The sequence below is a fragment of the Neolamprologus brichardi genome, chromosome 10, assembly GCF_056152115.1.
Source record: "Neolamprologus brichardi isolate AB-2024 chromosome 10, ASM5615211v1, whole genome shotgun sequence".
NCBI classification, from domain to species: domain Eukaryota; kingdom Metazoa; phylum Chordata; class Actinopteri; order Cichliformes; family Cichlidae; genus Neolamprologus; species Neolamprologus brichardi.
Genome location: NC_142113.1, coordinates 32,959,402 through 32,975,315, shown reverse-complemented (window position 1 = coordinate 32,975,315; position 15,914 = coordinate 32,959,402). Strand labels below are relative to the sequence as shown.

The window sequence follows — 15,914 nt, the reverse complement described above, 5'->3', positions numbered from 1 at the left end:
TCCCTTTTTCCCATGAACAGACTGTGGTAAACCCGCCGTGCTCCCTAATCACCTTTTGCAATCACTGCATTTTGCATCATGCAGTGATTATGTTTAGTCTTTTTTTCAGTTTAGTCCTTTAACGAGTTCACTTTTGTCGTTTGATTGGCACAAAGCAATCTTAAATTAAAACCAGTCAAGCGTGCAAAAGAACTGGTACTCAAACAAATCTCTTTAACAAACTGCATATGTAAAGGAAATGTCCCCACTGACATACTGCAGTACTGGTCCTCCCTTTTACCTCAGTCACACTTTCTGTCTGAACAGTCTGAACTTTCAGACCTGACCAGCTTTGATTCTTTAAGTTTTCTTTGTTTGAAGTGTTTTCCATCAGAAACTCCCCGTTTGTCCTCAATCAGATGTGTTGAAAATATCCCACAAATGTATGACCGTGAATGGCAGCAAAACTTTAAGGAATGTCATTGGGTGTACATTGAGATTTGTGTGGCCTTTAGTCTTTATATCCCTTCTTGCATCTGTTCAGGTCTGTTTGCATGCCGCTGTGAATCTTACATGAATTTGATATCTCTTTTTAGTTGATTAACGCTTCTTTTGTTAATTTCACATCTCGTTCTGCTTTTTCTTTGTCTGTTTTTTGTTAATCTGTTGCTCTCATCGGGTCTCTCTCTTTATTTATCTAGTCTTGGTAGCTGGGGATTGGTCCGCCAGGACCTCCGCTCCTGGCTCACATTGCACCCGACCCCTATGGTGCCTCCTGCGGGTGGTAGATGGATTGGTGTAGCGGCTGCAGCGATGCGGACCCTGTGCCGGTCTGTTTTGGTGAATAGAGAGCTGAGTGTAAAAGCGAAGCTCTCAATTTACCGGTCGATCTACGTCCCTACCCTCACCTATGGTCACGAGCTGTTGGTAGTGACCGAAAAAACGAGATCGCGAATACAAGCGGCAGAAATGAGCTTCCTCCGAAGGGTGGCTGGCCTCTCCCTTAGAGATAGGGTGAGAAGTTCGGCCATCCGGGAGGGGCTCAGAGTAGAGCCGCTGCTGCTCCACATCGAAAGGAGCCAGCTGAGGTGGTTCGGGCATCTGACAAGGATGCCTCCTGGGCGCCTCCTGGGTGAGGTTTTCTGGGTATGTCCCACCGGGAGGAGGCCCCGGGGCAGACCCAGGACACGCTGGAGAGATTATATCTCTCGGCTGGCCTGGGAACGCCTTGGTGTTCCCCCGGATAAGCTGGAAGAGGTGGCAGGGGAGAGGGAGGTCTGGGCTTTTCTGCTTGGGCTGCTGCCCCCACGACCCGGCCTCGGATAAGGTAAAAAAAAAAAAATGGATGGATGGATTTTTCATCTACTTAGATGAAGAAGATTTTTTTTACCACTTTTAGTTGATTATAGTTTTTTATGGTGTTTCTTTTCCAGACATTTTGTTTCAAACAGGGTCAAAGGGAGTCAAACAGGTCATCTACCAGTTGGAAGGTCACTGGATCAAACCGCATGCCGGAGTCTCTTTGAGGAAGTTTCTGAACCTTGAGGTACCCCCGATAGATGCCTTTACTCATTATTTTATCATTCTTTTTGTCTCTTTTTTCTGTCATCGGTTCGCTTTCTGTCTGGTTTGCATCTTTGTTGCTTGTTCTGAATCCAGCTCTCACTTCTTCCTTCTCCTTCTGCTCACTGTCCATTTACATTTAGTTGTGTTGTAATAATAATGGATTGGATTTATACAGCGCTTTTCAAGGCACCCAAAGCGCTTTACAATACCACTATTCACACACTGGTGGAGGCAGCTACAGTTGTAGCCACAGCTGCCCTGGGGCAGACTGACAGAAGCGAGGCTGCCATATCGCGCCATCGGCCCCTCTGGCCAACACCAGTAGGCGGTAGGTGAAGTGTCTTGCCCAACGACACAACGACCAGGACAGAGAGCCTGGGGATCGAACCGGCGATCCCCGGGCGATTCCCAACCCCCTGAGCCACGCTCTTTTATCATCTCTTTCTGGCCCTTTTACATCTCACAGAGGTCATGCTGTCATTTTGCCTCAGTTCTGTCTGTTCTTGTCTGGTTTTGCTCTTTTCAGGTTTAATTAACACCACATACATCGTCATGTTTTTGGTAGTGTTTGCTCGAAAGGTTTTGAATAAATTCTGAAGGTGTAGAGCCAGCTCATGTCTACAATCCATTAACCTTTGGAGGTCTTCAAGCTCAAACTTAATAATTTATTGATGGAAAACTGAGAGATAGTTCACCACCAGGTGGCGGTCAGAGGGCCCGGTGGCGCCAGTGTCCGGCAGCCTCGCCTCTGTCAGTGCGCCCCAGGGTGGCTGTGGCTACAATGTAGCTGCCATCACCAGTGTGTGAATGTGTGTGTGACTGAATGTAGTGTAAAGCGCTTTGGGGTCCTTAGGGACTGAGTAAAGCGCTATACAAATGCAGGCCATTTACCATAACTTAGAAACTATGATTCTTTAGTGTAATCTGTTTTGTCACCTTATAGAAAGTGCCACATGAAAATCATATTTGACCTCTGACCTCTCCTTCAAAGAGAAGGTGATAATAATGCTATAGAGCTATTTAAAACTGCTCCCTACTTCCATCGTTTGTATTGATGACATAAAGGCATATGGGGATTCTAAATATCTCATTATAGTTTGAAATCAAATATGAGTCACATCTCTGAACTCACTTTTACATTTCATGTCTGCATTTCGCTCAAGTTTTACGGGCCTTTTGAGTCATTTTTGTTATATTATGACTATATTTATTTTTTTGCATTGCTTGTGTTGGTTTGTATCAGTTTTGGGTACTGTTTTTTGTAATTTTGCATCCATTTGCTGTTGTTTTGTGCAATTTGGTGTCTTTTGGGTGTTCCAGGAGCCTCCGGCAATTATTGGAAACATTTATGTATTGGTTTCTGCCATAGCGCCCATCAAACTTTAAAATATCCCACTCTGATGTCTTGTAAACTACAAAGTAAGCAGAACTAAGCAGCTCATCACAATGATAAGTTGTTGTGTGATGCACTGTTTGACGGAATTTAATAGAAAACTGAGAGTCGGCAGATTTCCGCAGCAAACAAACGCAGCAGAGGCTGATTTCACTGATTATCGCAGCTTTAATCTGAGGAGAGGGAGCTAATTACTGGAAGGAGCTGATGCAGTGAAAACCTGCTGAGTGCAATTCCGCACAAAACCCGCCTGAACTGAACAAAACAACAAGCGGCGGGAGCAGCACCTTCCTGGGTCCAATGTGGCTGAGCTCCATCACAGTCAGAGTGTAGTTGGTTCGATGTCCGCGCTCATCGAACTGGACGTGACCCGTCAGCCCCTCCAGACGAACCTGTCAACACAAAGAAAAGCAAAGCCAAAATGAAAAACTGCAGGATTTCATAACTAGAAGAGCTCGGCAGCACTGATGGAGAGAGCCCGTTATTTCTGCTTTTAACACTTACATTGATTTTAAATTCCTCTGTGTTTAAAGTGCTTCACGCTCCGTTTGTCTGACATGTTTTTCGATCTACAGACCAGGACATTTCTGGGACATTTCAGGACAAAACTTTCATTTTTCATTTCCTCTGAGCTGCTGGAGCAGCCTGAGGATCTGAGAACAGCTCGGAGTTAATATTTACTTTCTCAGAGGACCTAAAAATATTGGTGTTTTTAAAGAGGGAGTATCCTCCTTTCTATACGTGATTTACAGTTCAAAATAATCCTTATTTATCTCCCTTTAAACTAACTTTTCTGATTGGCTGTTTTTCACAAACACAAGCTTTGAACAGCAGGTGGGCGGGGCTTCTGTGGATATGCATACCTGCTGCAGGGCTCTCTGGATATCGATGCCCTGTCCCCACGGAGCGGGCGGGTTGGCCAGGCACTCCCCTGCGTTGCCCCGGCGAGAGATGTCAATCCGTTGCCTCCGCAGATTCTGGAATGCCGTTGCCATGACGCTGACACCATCATAGGTCAGAGCTCCTGTGTACTGAGTGGTCAGGCAGGAGGAAAGTGGTTAATATCCTGATCCTGTTCACAGTTTTATTGGTGACACAATGAGACAAGATTTTGCTTTACATACACAGAAATGTGTTTTTTTTGTACTTTCCTTAAATAGATTCAAAATAGAAGTAGAATAGAAGAAACAAGTGGGAATAAAAGCAATGAGGAAAAGTATCTGTGAATGATAGTTTGTGTTTGTGTCACTGCTGCTTTAGCCTGAACAACGCCTGTTAATTCCTTTTGCTTCAGCAGAGTGACGATATTAAATTGCAGCTACGAATGACCATTTATCTGTCCTCTGGGAAGCAGGGGAAGCTGTGATGAGAGCTAAAATAATTTCTTTCTCATCACTTAAGAAGAAAGAAGAAAACAAAAATGTTCAGGAATGAGAAAAAAACATCAAATCCTTAGAAAAAGCCTTTGTGTTCCACCAAGATCGAGAAATATTGAACAAAATACGCAAAACTAAACCAGAATGAAATGAAATTTTTAATAAAAAGACTCAATTGTTAGTACAAAGACTTCGGTTCCAAAATTTTGAACACGGTAACAAATCTGGACAATTTCTAGCTAACCAGTTAAAAATCAATAAAGAAAAAACTATATGAGCTGTTAAAGATTTATCTGGGAATACAATATATGACCTTAAAAAAATTAAACAAAATTTTAGGGATTTCTATGAAACTTTAAATACACCACAAATAAACCCATCTAAAAACGAAATTGATCAATTTCTCAACAACATAACTCTGGCACTGGATTCGCCACTGACGCCAGGTGAACTCCAGCAAGCCCTGATAAGTATGCCCAATATAAGGCTCCAGGTCCAGACGGCTTTCCTGCAGAATTTTACAAAGAATTCTGGACGATTCCAGTTTTTTACAGAACGTTGTTGGAAATCAAAGAAAATGGCAGACTACCACCAAATAGTGAATACCACCAGAATTAACTTTAAAATTTTATTGTTGACCTATAAAGCCCTGAATGGACAGGCTCCCAGGTATTTGTCTGACCTCTTGCAGACTCATACCCCCTTAGATCTCTTAGATCAAGTGATCTTTTGCTTTTAGCCGTACCAAGGTCGAGGCTGGTTCATAGAGGCGATCGAGCATTTGCAGTCGTAGCGCCTAAGCTGTGGAATAATTTACCCTTATACATCAGACAGGCTCCCACTGTCAATCTTTTTAAATCTCATCTTAAAACGCATTTTTATTTACTGGCTTTTAATACAGCATGAGAGTTATTTGTTATTTTATTAGGTATGTTGTATTCTTGAACAGCACTTTGGTCAACGCTCCTGTTGTAATTAAATGTGCTATATAAATAATTAAACCATAAAACCATAAATATGAACTCTGCAAATATCAGTCTCTTACTAAAACCAGGCAAAGACCCTGTATTTCCTTCAAGTTATCGTCCAATATCCCTTATAAATGTAGACCTTAAAATAATCTGCAAAGCTCTCTCAAAGAGATTAGAGAAAATAACCCCCCTCTTAATTCATCCTGACCAAACTGGTTTCATAAAAGGTAGCCCCTCATCAACAAACACTCGTAGATTACTTAATTTAATAGACTACTCATGCAGTAAAAACATTGAAACCATAATATTTTCTTTAGATGCGGAAAAAGCGTTTGACAGAGTAAACTGGAAATTTCTATTTGCAACTTTACACAAATTTGGTTTTGGAAACTCTTTTGTAAGCTGGTTAAAAATATGACATAATTCCCCAACAGCTTGTGTCAGAACAAATGACCAGACATCCTCCAGCTTATGTCTCCTGAGGGGCACCAGGCAGGGATGCCAACTCTCCCCTTCACTGTTTGCAATTTTTATTGAGCCACTAGCAGCAGCAATTAGAAAGGCATCAACAAGTACAGGCATAAAATGTAAGAATGTAGAACATAAAATCAGTCTCTATGCAGATGATGTGTTACTTTTTCTCCAAAACTCACAAACCAATCTCTCTGGGGTAACTGCATTGATAAACTCTTTCTCAAGAGTCTCAGATTTAAAAAAAAAACAGAAAAAAGAAAAAACCAAACAAACAAAAAAAAACCAAATGACCATTTATATTACACCTGTAAATAATGTCAGAACAACAATGTCAGGATCATTTATACTGGGAGGATACAATTCAGATTTCCTCACAAAGAAAAAATATGAAAACACTGTGTGTGTGTGTGTGTGTGTGTGTGTGTGTGTACCTTGAGCCTCCTGCGAGCCACTTTGAGGTCTTTGTTGTCGAAGTCCAGCCAGTTCTGATTGATCTTCTGCACAGCTGGATCCGACCGATTCACCAGTTGGAAGCCGGTCACGTTCGGTCCGAGCTTCTGAAATTCTGTGACGTTCAGGTCCAAGAAGCCCTAACACACACACACACACACAGTAAAGCAACAGGTTTCACTGCCTGAACTTTCACTGCATCCCATAAAATCCCGTCTTCAGTATAAATAAACAATGACATGAACACTTGTGAAAAATGAAGTTATTTGCACTACTCTGTGTTTCGAGTTTAGTTTATTTCTTTAAGTGTTAAAAGAAAGCCTGCATATTTTGAGCTCTTTAAACTTATGAACTGAAATGCTGCAGTTTGTTTGGAAACAGCTCCACATGCAGACAACAGCGGAAAGTTTGTGCAAACTGTTAAAGTCATCTGCATACGTCCTTGACCTCAGCCCTGTGTGTGTGGAAGCTGAGCCTGAACTCACCAGATTGGCAAGGATGTAGTGGTAGTTCTTCAAGTTCCTCTTCTGAGCAGCAATCTGAGCAGGAGCGAGAGGCACAGTAAATGATATGCTAATTACATTTTCCTGATGTTTCTAATGATGATAAAAAGCACCCATCACACATTCATCACAAACATCGCCATGCGTGCGTGTGTCCTCTCAAACAGCTGCTAATTGGAAGACTCGGCTGCTCTTTGAGGAATTAATTGCCCATCTTTGCCATCAGGAGGAGCTGGAAAGAAAGCGAGAAGCTCTCCTCAGATTCACGACTCCACTGACAGACGACAGGAAGGAAGGAAGATGGAGAGAAAGGAGAACGTTTATGAAGAGGAGGAGGAAGGAGCAGGTGTTGTTTGATGCCTTCCTCTCAGGTCCGGCTTTTAATGAGCGGCAGTCGAAGAGCGTTCGCGAACAGCTGCTCTGCATCACTGGGCACTTCTGGGTGAGGAAGGGAGGAGAACGCTCCTCTTAAACCTCCTCCTCTCCTTTTGCTTCCAGCCAACACTTCATTCCTCTGGTTGCTTTTGGTGTTCATTCACAGCAAACACATTCAGCTGGTGATAATTTTCATATTGTGATCAAACACTTAACAGTTGTTATAATAAATGTGTGCAAAACAGTGAAAGATGCACGTTGCAATTTTACTCAGTCAAAGAATTGAATATCGAACAGCAACACTGTCACCAAAACTTGCAGTTCATCTGATGGCCACAGTCCCCATAGTCTCACCTGACCTGGACCTGTGGACCATATTTGACTTGATGCCCTCTGGAGCTTTTGTAATGCAGTTATCTGCTGTATAGTTAGTGGCAGTGTTGGGAAGGTTACTTTAAAATGTATTCCATTACAGATTACAGATTACATGCCCCAAAATGTATTCTGTAACGTATTCCGTTACGTTACTCAATGAGAGTAACGTCTTCTGAATACTTTGGATTACTTAATATATTATCATGCTGTTTACAACTACATGAATGTACTATTGCTGTGATTTGTTACTGTTACTGAAGGTCCGCGGCTCCGAACCGTAGTAAAGGGACCTCTGGCTAATACGGTGGGTTCTGTGTCGGGCTCGTAGCCGAAAACTAGCTTTACTTTGTTGTCTGGGTCAACTTTGCTAGCAGAGACAGAGAGAGGCGTTGAAAGGCTGCTCCAACAGAACTTATTGTTTCAGAGGAAAACACGAACACGGTGTACAGTCGAGTCTTAATAGCTTACTTACAGCTGGGCTCGTCAGGCTCTCTTCTTGGCTGCAGTGGTTATTATTATATTTACATGCTTCCAGCTCCCGTTTCTGCTCGATGACAGCTCGTACTTTTCCTTTTTCTCCCTCCCTCGCTCACAGACACATAACGGGTATGGCAGTCCATTCTCCCTGCAGCACGGACTACACTGCCCATGATGCTACATTCTTTAGAGCTATGCCTGTAGCATTCTGCCTATTAGCTTAGCACAACAACAACAACAGGCGCTCTCTCACCCAGGAAACACGCAGAGAGAGCGTCACCCTGTAACCATGGCAACCGTAACGCTGCCGCCTGGAACAACAGAACGTAGCTGTCAAACAAAACCCAAACAGTCCTGACCCGCCACAATATGAAACAGGGAAGTACCGCCGTGTAATCCATTTATTTCAACAAAGTAACTGTATTCTAAATACCACCTTTTCAAACGGTAACTGTAACGGAATACAGTTACTCATATTTTGTATTTTAAATACGTAACGGCGGTACATGTATTCCGTTACTCCCCAACACTGGGTATAACGATGTAACATACAGGCTGTCAGGAGTAACTTGTTTGTTCTCTCATGTCCAAAATGCTTTTTGAATGATGTTATTGTAAAGTTCACATAATATCTGTCTGTGTGCAGACAGCAGTACACTCTATGTTTTGTGCGACTGTGATACCAAAGATCTCCCTAAAGCTCGAGCACGAGGTCATTTACAGGGGGCTGGTGCAGTGGGCCCACAGCTGGACCACAAGCTTGTGAAAGCTGTCAGTGTTTTGTTGTTGTTGTTGTTATTTTTATCACCTTGTCATTTATTGATTGATCAGTCCCAGTCGGACCGTTATGATCTCCTGACTTTTGCCACGTCGTGGAGCTGAAAGAAAATTGATTTTGTTTATCTGGATGTTGAGTTTTCAGTCGTTGTTATGTGACACATCAGTATCAGCTGCAGTCAGATGAAATGTTTCTCCCACTGAAAACTCTGCGTCCACATGATTAGAATCAACTTTCTGTAAAAATCAGCCGTCCATCTGAAGTCACCGACGTCATCCACTGGAAACTTTCAGCCCATCCAGCTGGACTAAATGAACCAATTTGAGCCAAAGCAAGCGCCACCTGATCATTTCAGCCAAACTAAACGGTGATGCTGAAGCCAATGGCTTCATTTCACAGATCCAACAAGCCACCTGATACTTGAGTCTCGTTCAGCCAGCTGGAGCTCAGCAGAAAGAGGAATTTCCCAAATGACAGCTGGTTTCTGGCCAGAGTTCCCACTGAGCACCTTTGGCTGCTGCCCTCTTTCATTCCTCCCTTACAAACTGATCTCAGCTGATACCAAACGTTCCTTCTTCCTGAATTTTGAAGTGTCTCTCTGAAATCAAAGTGTTCCACCAAAATCTGCTCAGGAAAGCAGCTGCAGCTGAAGACACGGAGCACAAAATCCAGCTGCTCTGAACACCGAGAGGCTCGAACAGAACAACTCTGTGTTTGTGGGGTCTGTGATGAACATGTATGCATGAAAAGATTATAAAAGAACATAAGGAAAGCAAGCTTTCTATAGCTCACACTGATTGGCTGCCTCTCGTAAACACAAAGCTCAAAGGGGAGCTGGTTGGGACCAGAGATGACCATATAAGGATTTCCATCCACATGACATCACAGACATTCACGACTGATGAGTTTATAAAACACTCGTTCCATAAAACCAATGAGAAATAATAAACAGGAAAACACAAAGAAATATCATCATCATCATCATCATCCCTGTGGATAATAAAACATGTCTCCACCCTCTGAGTTATTTATTATCTTTGAGGGAACAATCAGTAAAAAATAAACAGATTGATTAATATAAAATTGTCAAGCTCTGAGCTTCAGTATTATGGGATGTATCATAACTGCACTAGTGTAACGTCGCTGAAGGAGAGGAACACACGTCGGTTGTCTTTGACTTCTTTTCTGATAAATCACTGCAGGAAACTTCAAAAAGTCCATTTTAGGTGAAACCTCGATCACCGTGTCAGAGAGAGAGCTGCTCGAAGAACGTCAGAACATAAAAAACTTTTTTTTACTCCATTTAGATGCGAGGCTCACGTTCTAGCTGTGAGTCATTTTCTAAAATACAGCCTTCGGTGCTTGTTTGAGGACTTTTCCAGCCTGATAGAGTGAAGTTTTTATCCTGCCAGCTGGGACCTGCCTGCTTCTGTCACCAGACTGGGAATGATGATGATCTTCCGCCTTTATAGTACCAGGAAAATGACTGTGCAGAATCCGTCGCTACATTACATTTAGAGGGATATCTTTGTCCTTATAATGTAATATTGATTTGTTTGCAGGTTTTAACAGAGCTTCTATCTTCTGTGATTAACAAGTTATGAGGCTTTAAAGATGCCAAAAATCATTTGAAAGCACCAAATTGAACCCACCTCAGGTATGCTGAGGCCTGAAGCTCTGAAGGTTTTTACAGTATGAAGATGAAATGCTGAAGTTAATGTTTTATATATTATTGTGTTTATTTATTAAAGTTATATAAAGAATAATCCACAGATTCTGAAAGAGTCACCTGGGAAATATTTTCACATTTGGTTATTTTATATAAAAGAACCAAAAAGCATAATTATTTCTAAAAGCTGGAATATCTCTGTGGGCAGGAGCCAAATCCGGCCTCCCGGAGTCTCCCTGGATAAGCTTTCCCGTTCCCCACTCTTTGTGCTCTTATGTGCTGCTATTGGTTGGTACGATCCGTGACACAGGAGTGCTGCTTATCACTGAAAACACCTGTACTGTGAAATTTATGACTATAAAATACTTTGTAAATATTGCTAGAAAATATGGAATTCTGTGGAAAAAGAAAGTTTGTTTTTTTCTATTTTAGGAACACTAAACCTTCTAAAATATAAATTATTCAAATTTCTCTTTCCCAGGACTTTTTTCTCACAAATGAACCAAACAGTCGTCGGTGCTGTAACGATGTTAAAGAGGCTCATTAGGAGATCATTTGGGGACGATTCTGCTCTTTTCCCGTCGCATAATTGAATCCTTCAACAGCAGCAGCTGTGTGTGAGTCACAGCGTTAGCAAAAACAAAGACAGCTGAGAAGTCACTGAAGAAACCGTGAGCCCTTCCACCTTCAGGTTCACACCTCTGTGGTGCTCTGACGACGCCTCTTCAGACTCTACTGTCGCACTAACACCGGCTCTAATAGGCTCTTAACAGCTGGCAGACAACAGCAGCTTCCCAGAGGGAGCCAAGGGGATGAAAAGAAGCACAGTAACAGTGCCAAGCCGAGCCGAGCCGAGCCAAAACTGTGCCGAGTCTCGGGGAAAAAAGCTGTGCTATGTGGTGAGTTTTAGTCATGCAGAGCGGCACCTAATCCTGCGGCTCCCTCTGCTAACAGCAGACAGGTGGTTGAGCTTTTTAAAGCCTGATATCTGTTGAATCTTCCAAACAGAAACTGTTATCAAATTTAATACATGAGGTCTAATTAATCTTTGACTGCCATCTGGTTATTACTTTCTGCGCCACGCTGCCACGCTGAATCTGAAATCTGTGTTCAGCTCATCAGGCCCACAGTGTTCTGTTCACTGTAGCTCCGCTGCTCGCCGCGTCGAGGGTTTGCTCACACACGAGCTTCTCATTAACCGACGCCGAGAACGGGATCATCCCAGAAGAGTTAAAGTGAGTTAAAGTGCCGCTGTTATTCTCATTAAAGGGGAAAATACTCTGATTCAATACAATGAAGTTGGTGTCTGTAATCCCTGCAGGCCAAAGCACTCCGGTTTCCTAGTATTGGATCTGTATGATGTCATCAGGGGCCAATCAGAAAAATACTGTAACTGTCTTGTTATAATAATAATGGATTGCATTTATATAGCGCTTTTCGGGACCCCTGAAAGCGCTGTACAATACCACTATTCATTCACTCTCACATCCACACACTGGTGCAGGCAGCTACGGTTGTAGCCACAGCTGCCCTTGGGCGCACTGACAGAGGCGAGGCTGCCATATCGCGCCATCGGCCCCTCTGGCCAACACCAGTAGGCGTTAGGTGAAGTGTCTTGCCCAAGGACACAACGACCGAGACTGTCCGAGCCGGGGCTCGGACCGGCAACCTTCCGATTACAAGACGAACTGCCAACTCTTGAGCCACGATCGCCCCAGAGCAGTGGTGTGGTTTCTAATCACTAATATGGTAGCAGTGGTTAGAGGGTTGGTGTGTTATATCAGAGCACTGATACAGCAGCTCGGCCTTCAAGCCAACACATCAAATGTTCTATACAAAAACATGACATTGGTCCTTGTTGAGTTTTTAATGTCTCTTAGAATCATTACGTTTCCTTTTTAGACTCCTCCAGCGCCGAAATTTCCAAAAATGAAAAATATGCACATGTTGAACAAAATGATTTCCTGTTAGAGTTGGAGTACCATCTGGAAAACTCCAGAGCTGTGTTTGAATTGGATTAGACTATCTACTGATGTTTTGTTTCTGTGGTACAACTTCTGATATTTCACATCCATTCATCCTCTTCCACTTATTGAATTGATTTGATTTGATATACCTTTATTAGTCCCACAAGGGGAAATTTCATAACGCTGCCGACCTATTGCACGCAATGGCGGCGCCATCTTACCCTCCGACCATACATACATTACTCAAAACATCACATGGGGCAGACAGGTCAGAGAGGTATAACAATGGAAAATGCACCACATGAGGAAAGATAAGGAGAAAAAATCCTTATCCTTGTCAAGTTCATGGTGCTGGAGAATATTTGATATATGAATCTACGATTTCAACGCAACCATTCTGTGTCCAAGCTTTACACAGTGGAGCTGGAGGCTCATGCTGACTTCAGATGGAACGACTCAACATTGTTATCATTTTCCAGAGGTGATTAGAGGAAGAAGCTAAAATCATCCAAAATTCAGTTTGTTTCTGCCCTTAAATAACACTTACATGAAACTGTAACTATTAATTACATTTAGACTGACCAGTGGATAAAAAAAACTGAAACCACCGGCTTTTAGTTGGGTTCAGCTTCACTGTAAAGGCAGGCTTACAGGAAAAAAACAAATCGGGGATTTTCCCCAAATAATTGAAGATGGTGAAGAGCGAGGGTGAAACCAAAAGAGCTCGGAGACTTGGGGAAAGCTCCAAGGCAATATTCAGCTGGCTGTATTTCCACAAGATCAGGAAGAAACATTACCTGCACAGTTATTAGTGCTGCCACTCAGCAGCTATTTGAGAAGTTATTTACAAGAACTTTTTTATGATATGAATGGAGAGGGAACCATCCATCCGTGCACTTTCCGAACTGTTCGTCCAGTTTAGGGTTGCTGGAGGGGTAGAGCCTCTCCCAGGTACCACAGGGCGGGAGGAGTTTTTGTACTTAACAAAACAAATTATCTACTAAAAATAAAAATACAGAGATTATAATAATAGTTATACAATCAGCATTTCTGACTTCTCACACCAGAGCACTGATAAAATTTCATGCTAATTCACAATATCATTACTGTAGGCCATCAGAAGTATCAGGCAGTAATTATATGCAGAGTGGAGGCCACTGGTTTGGGTTTGTGTTTTACCAGGTTGAGGATGTAGTTGAGGCGTTTCAGCTCGCAGTCGATGATGATCTGGAAGTCCTTCTTGTAGTCGAGGTCAGCCAGCAGCTTGATGAAGGCCGGCTCTGTGAGACTGTCCAGGTTAACCGAGGTGACCTGCCAACTTCGTTCTGCCGCCGTGTCCAGGATCCTCTGCAACACGGCCAAACCTGAGGGAGAGCAAAGTAAGACGGGAGCCGCCTCAGCTGCATTCAGTCATAGACAAGATGACATGATTTAAATTTGGATAATCTCATTTTTTTATATAAAATCTGTATTCATATTAAGCTTAACTTTACATCAGCGTCCAATAGCTGTTTCACCTGACACAGTCCCAGTGACTGATCAGGTGGACTCAAGCAACCCCATCATCATCATCTAGTATTCATTTAAACGTCTTTAAACTGGATCCTGGTTACTTTCAGTTTACCATTTACTTTTATCAGTTTCTCAGCTTACCAACAATCAGCTATGGTCAGCAATCGTATCTAATCATTCATCTATAACAGCTGGTTTATTAATCCAACCATGAAGCCACTGTTTTTAGCTTCTACTTCCTTTAACAGCTATTGACTGTTACATGACCAACATTAAAACTAGAACAGACACATGAAGTCATTTTGAGTTGATCCTGTTTAACTGACAGCTTTTCATCATTTAATATCCCTCAGGTCAGCAGACCAGCTCCTCCTGAGCGTGCCCAGGACTAATCATAAGCTCAGAGGGGATCGGGCGTTTGCTGTGGCAGCACCAAAACTGTGGAATGAGTTGCCTTTACATGTTAGACAGGCACCTTCCTTATCTGTTTTTAAATCACATCTTAAAACATATTTATTTACCTTGGCTTTCAGCACAGCAGGACTTGTTGATGTCTCTTAATATGTTTTCTTATTAATTATATTATTTTTAATTTTAAGATATTTTATATGTAATTTAAACTGTTTTCTCTCTGTTTTATATTTGTAGCACTTTGGTCAACATTGTTGGACGTAAAGTGCGTTATAAATAAAGATGCTATGCTATGCTAATATTTATGTACTTAACAGATTTATTTTTGGATTTTTTTCATGCCCATCTGTGCTTCATCACTTTCAACTGCTAAGCTATATTTTAAGTTTCAGAATAACCATTTTGCGCTGCTAAATATTCCAGTAAGTCATTTTTATTTCAGCTCTTTATTATACTTTATCAAATAGATTTAGTTATCTGTAATGTTAACTAAAATTATTACTTACTGCAATATTTTTAGCCAATGGTTTCCAATATTTTATTCCTAATAATAGAAGCTCTTTGAATTGTTCCTGTATTATAACATTTTTAGCTGTTTTTTGTTTCTCGGCTATCTAAGCTACGTAGCACAGCGGGAGGGGGGGGGGGATTTCTCTTTTGAATCTCTATTTTCACTCCATGACTTTTAACTAACTTAACTTTTCTGCTAAACCTGTTCAGGTTCATTAACTTTAAAGTTTCAGTGTTTCTCAGGTTGGTTAGGCTAATCTTTTGCATACTCCGTGACGACTGTACAAGTGACTCTTGGGCTATTTACTGCCGATTAGGAATCACCAAATCAAAAGGCAGAAATTGTTTTGACCATCAAACTGATTTTCAGCTTCACAACTTGCAGACCTGCAACCTGAAAAGTAGACGAGTAACAGACGTTTGAGGTCGTGATTAAGATCAGTGGACTCATTGAAAACTGTCTCTGACTTTTACAACTTTAATTCAGAGCAAGACAATAAAACTTATTTTTCATTAGCACATTGTCGTAATTATGACTAAGAAGTTTTTTACTTTTTTTTTTGAGAGCCAGGTCTCAAAAACAAAACTTATAATGAGAAATATTATGAGAAAAGTTTGAGTAAATGGGAGATATCATCACTGAGTCACTTGTTTGAAATGTTATCAGCTCATTGAATGAGCCTCATTATTTGTTATCTATCCCATATGTTTAGCTGCAGGTAGGCAGTGATCACTGAATTACAACGGTGACCCAGCTAAAAGGAAGTACAGTGTGTTTCTAGATTCAGACTGCATCAAAAGTCCACATTAACTCAAATCTCAATCAAGTATGATTATTCTGAAGAGGATTTGTTGAGTATGTTTTCATTTTGATATGAGATACAGTGTTTATGACCTTCAGAAAAATTGTCCTACGTTGAATACAATATATTTGTGTAAACCTGCAGCAGTCCAACAGTTTACCCGGAGAGTCTGACTCTGAAACTCATCCCAGCTGTATTATAGAGTGACCTTTCTCTTTACTTAGAAATGATCTCTGCTTCCTTTGATCTTTGTTGGCAGATATCTTTTCTCCAGCTCTTGTTGCCATTTGTCAGCCTGACTGATTACTTTTCAAAGACGCTTTGC

General features: G+C 41.7%; 1 protein-coding gene across 5 annotated transcripts in view; it reads right to left on the bottom strand.

Moving 5' to 3' along the window:
• Positions 1 to 15,914, bottom strand: part of LOC102789181 (glutamate receptor 1-like) — a 112,155-nt gene that overhangs the window by 38,323 nt on the left and 57,918 nt on the right. For all 5 annotated transcript variants that reach the window (XM_087847575.1, XM_087847576.1, XM_087847577.1 and 2 more), the window contains exons 4-8: positions 13,533 to 13,717; positions 6,695 to 6,748; positions 6,191 to 6,349; positions 3,802 to 3,969; positions 3,226 to 3,330 (exon numbers count right to left, since the gene is read on the bottom strand). In XM_087847575.1, the coding sequence (XP_087703701.1) occupies positions 3,226 to 3,330; positions 3,802 to 3,969; positions 6,191 to 6,349; positions 6,695 to 6,748; positions 13,533 to 13,717 (671 nt within the window). The remainder of the gene's footprint in view (positions 1 to 3,225; positions 3,331 to 3,801; positions 3,970 to 6,190; positions 6,350 to 6,694; positions 6,749 to 13,532; positions 13,718 to 15,914) is intronic.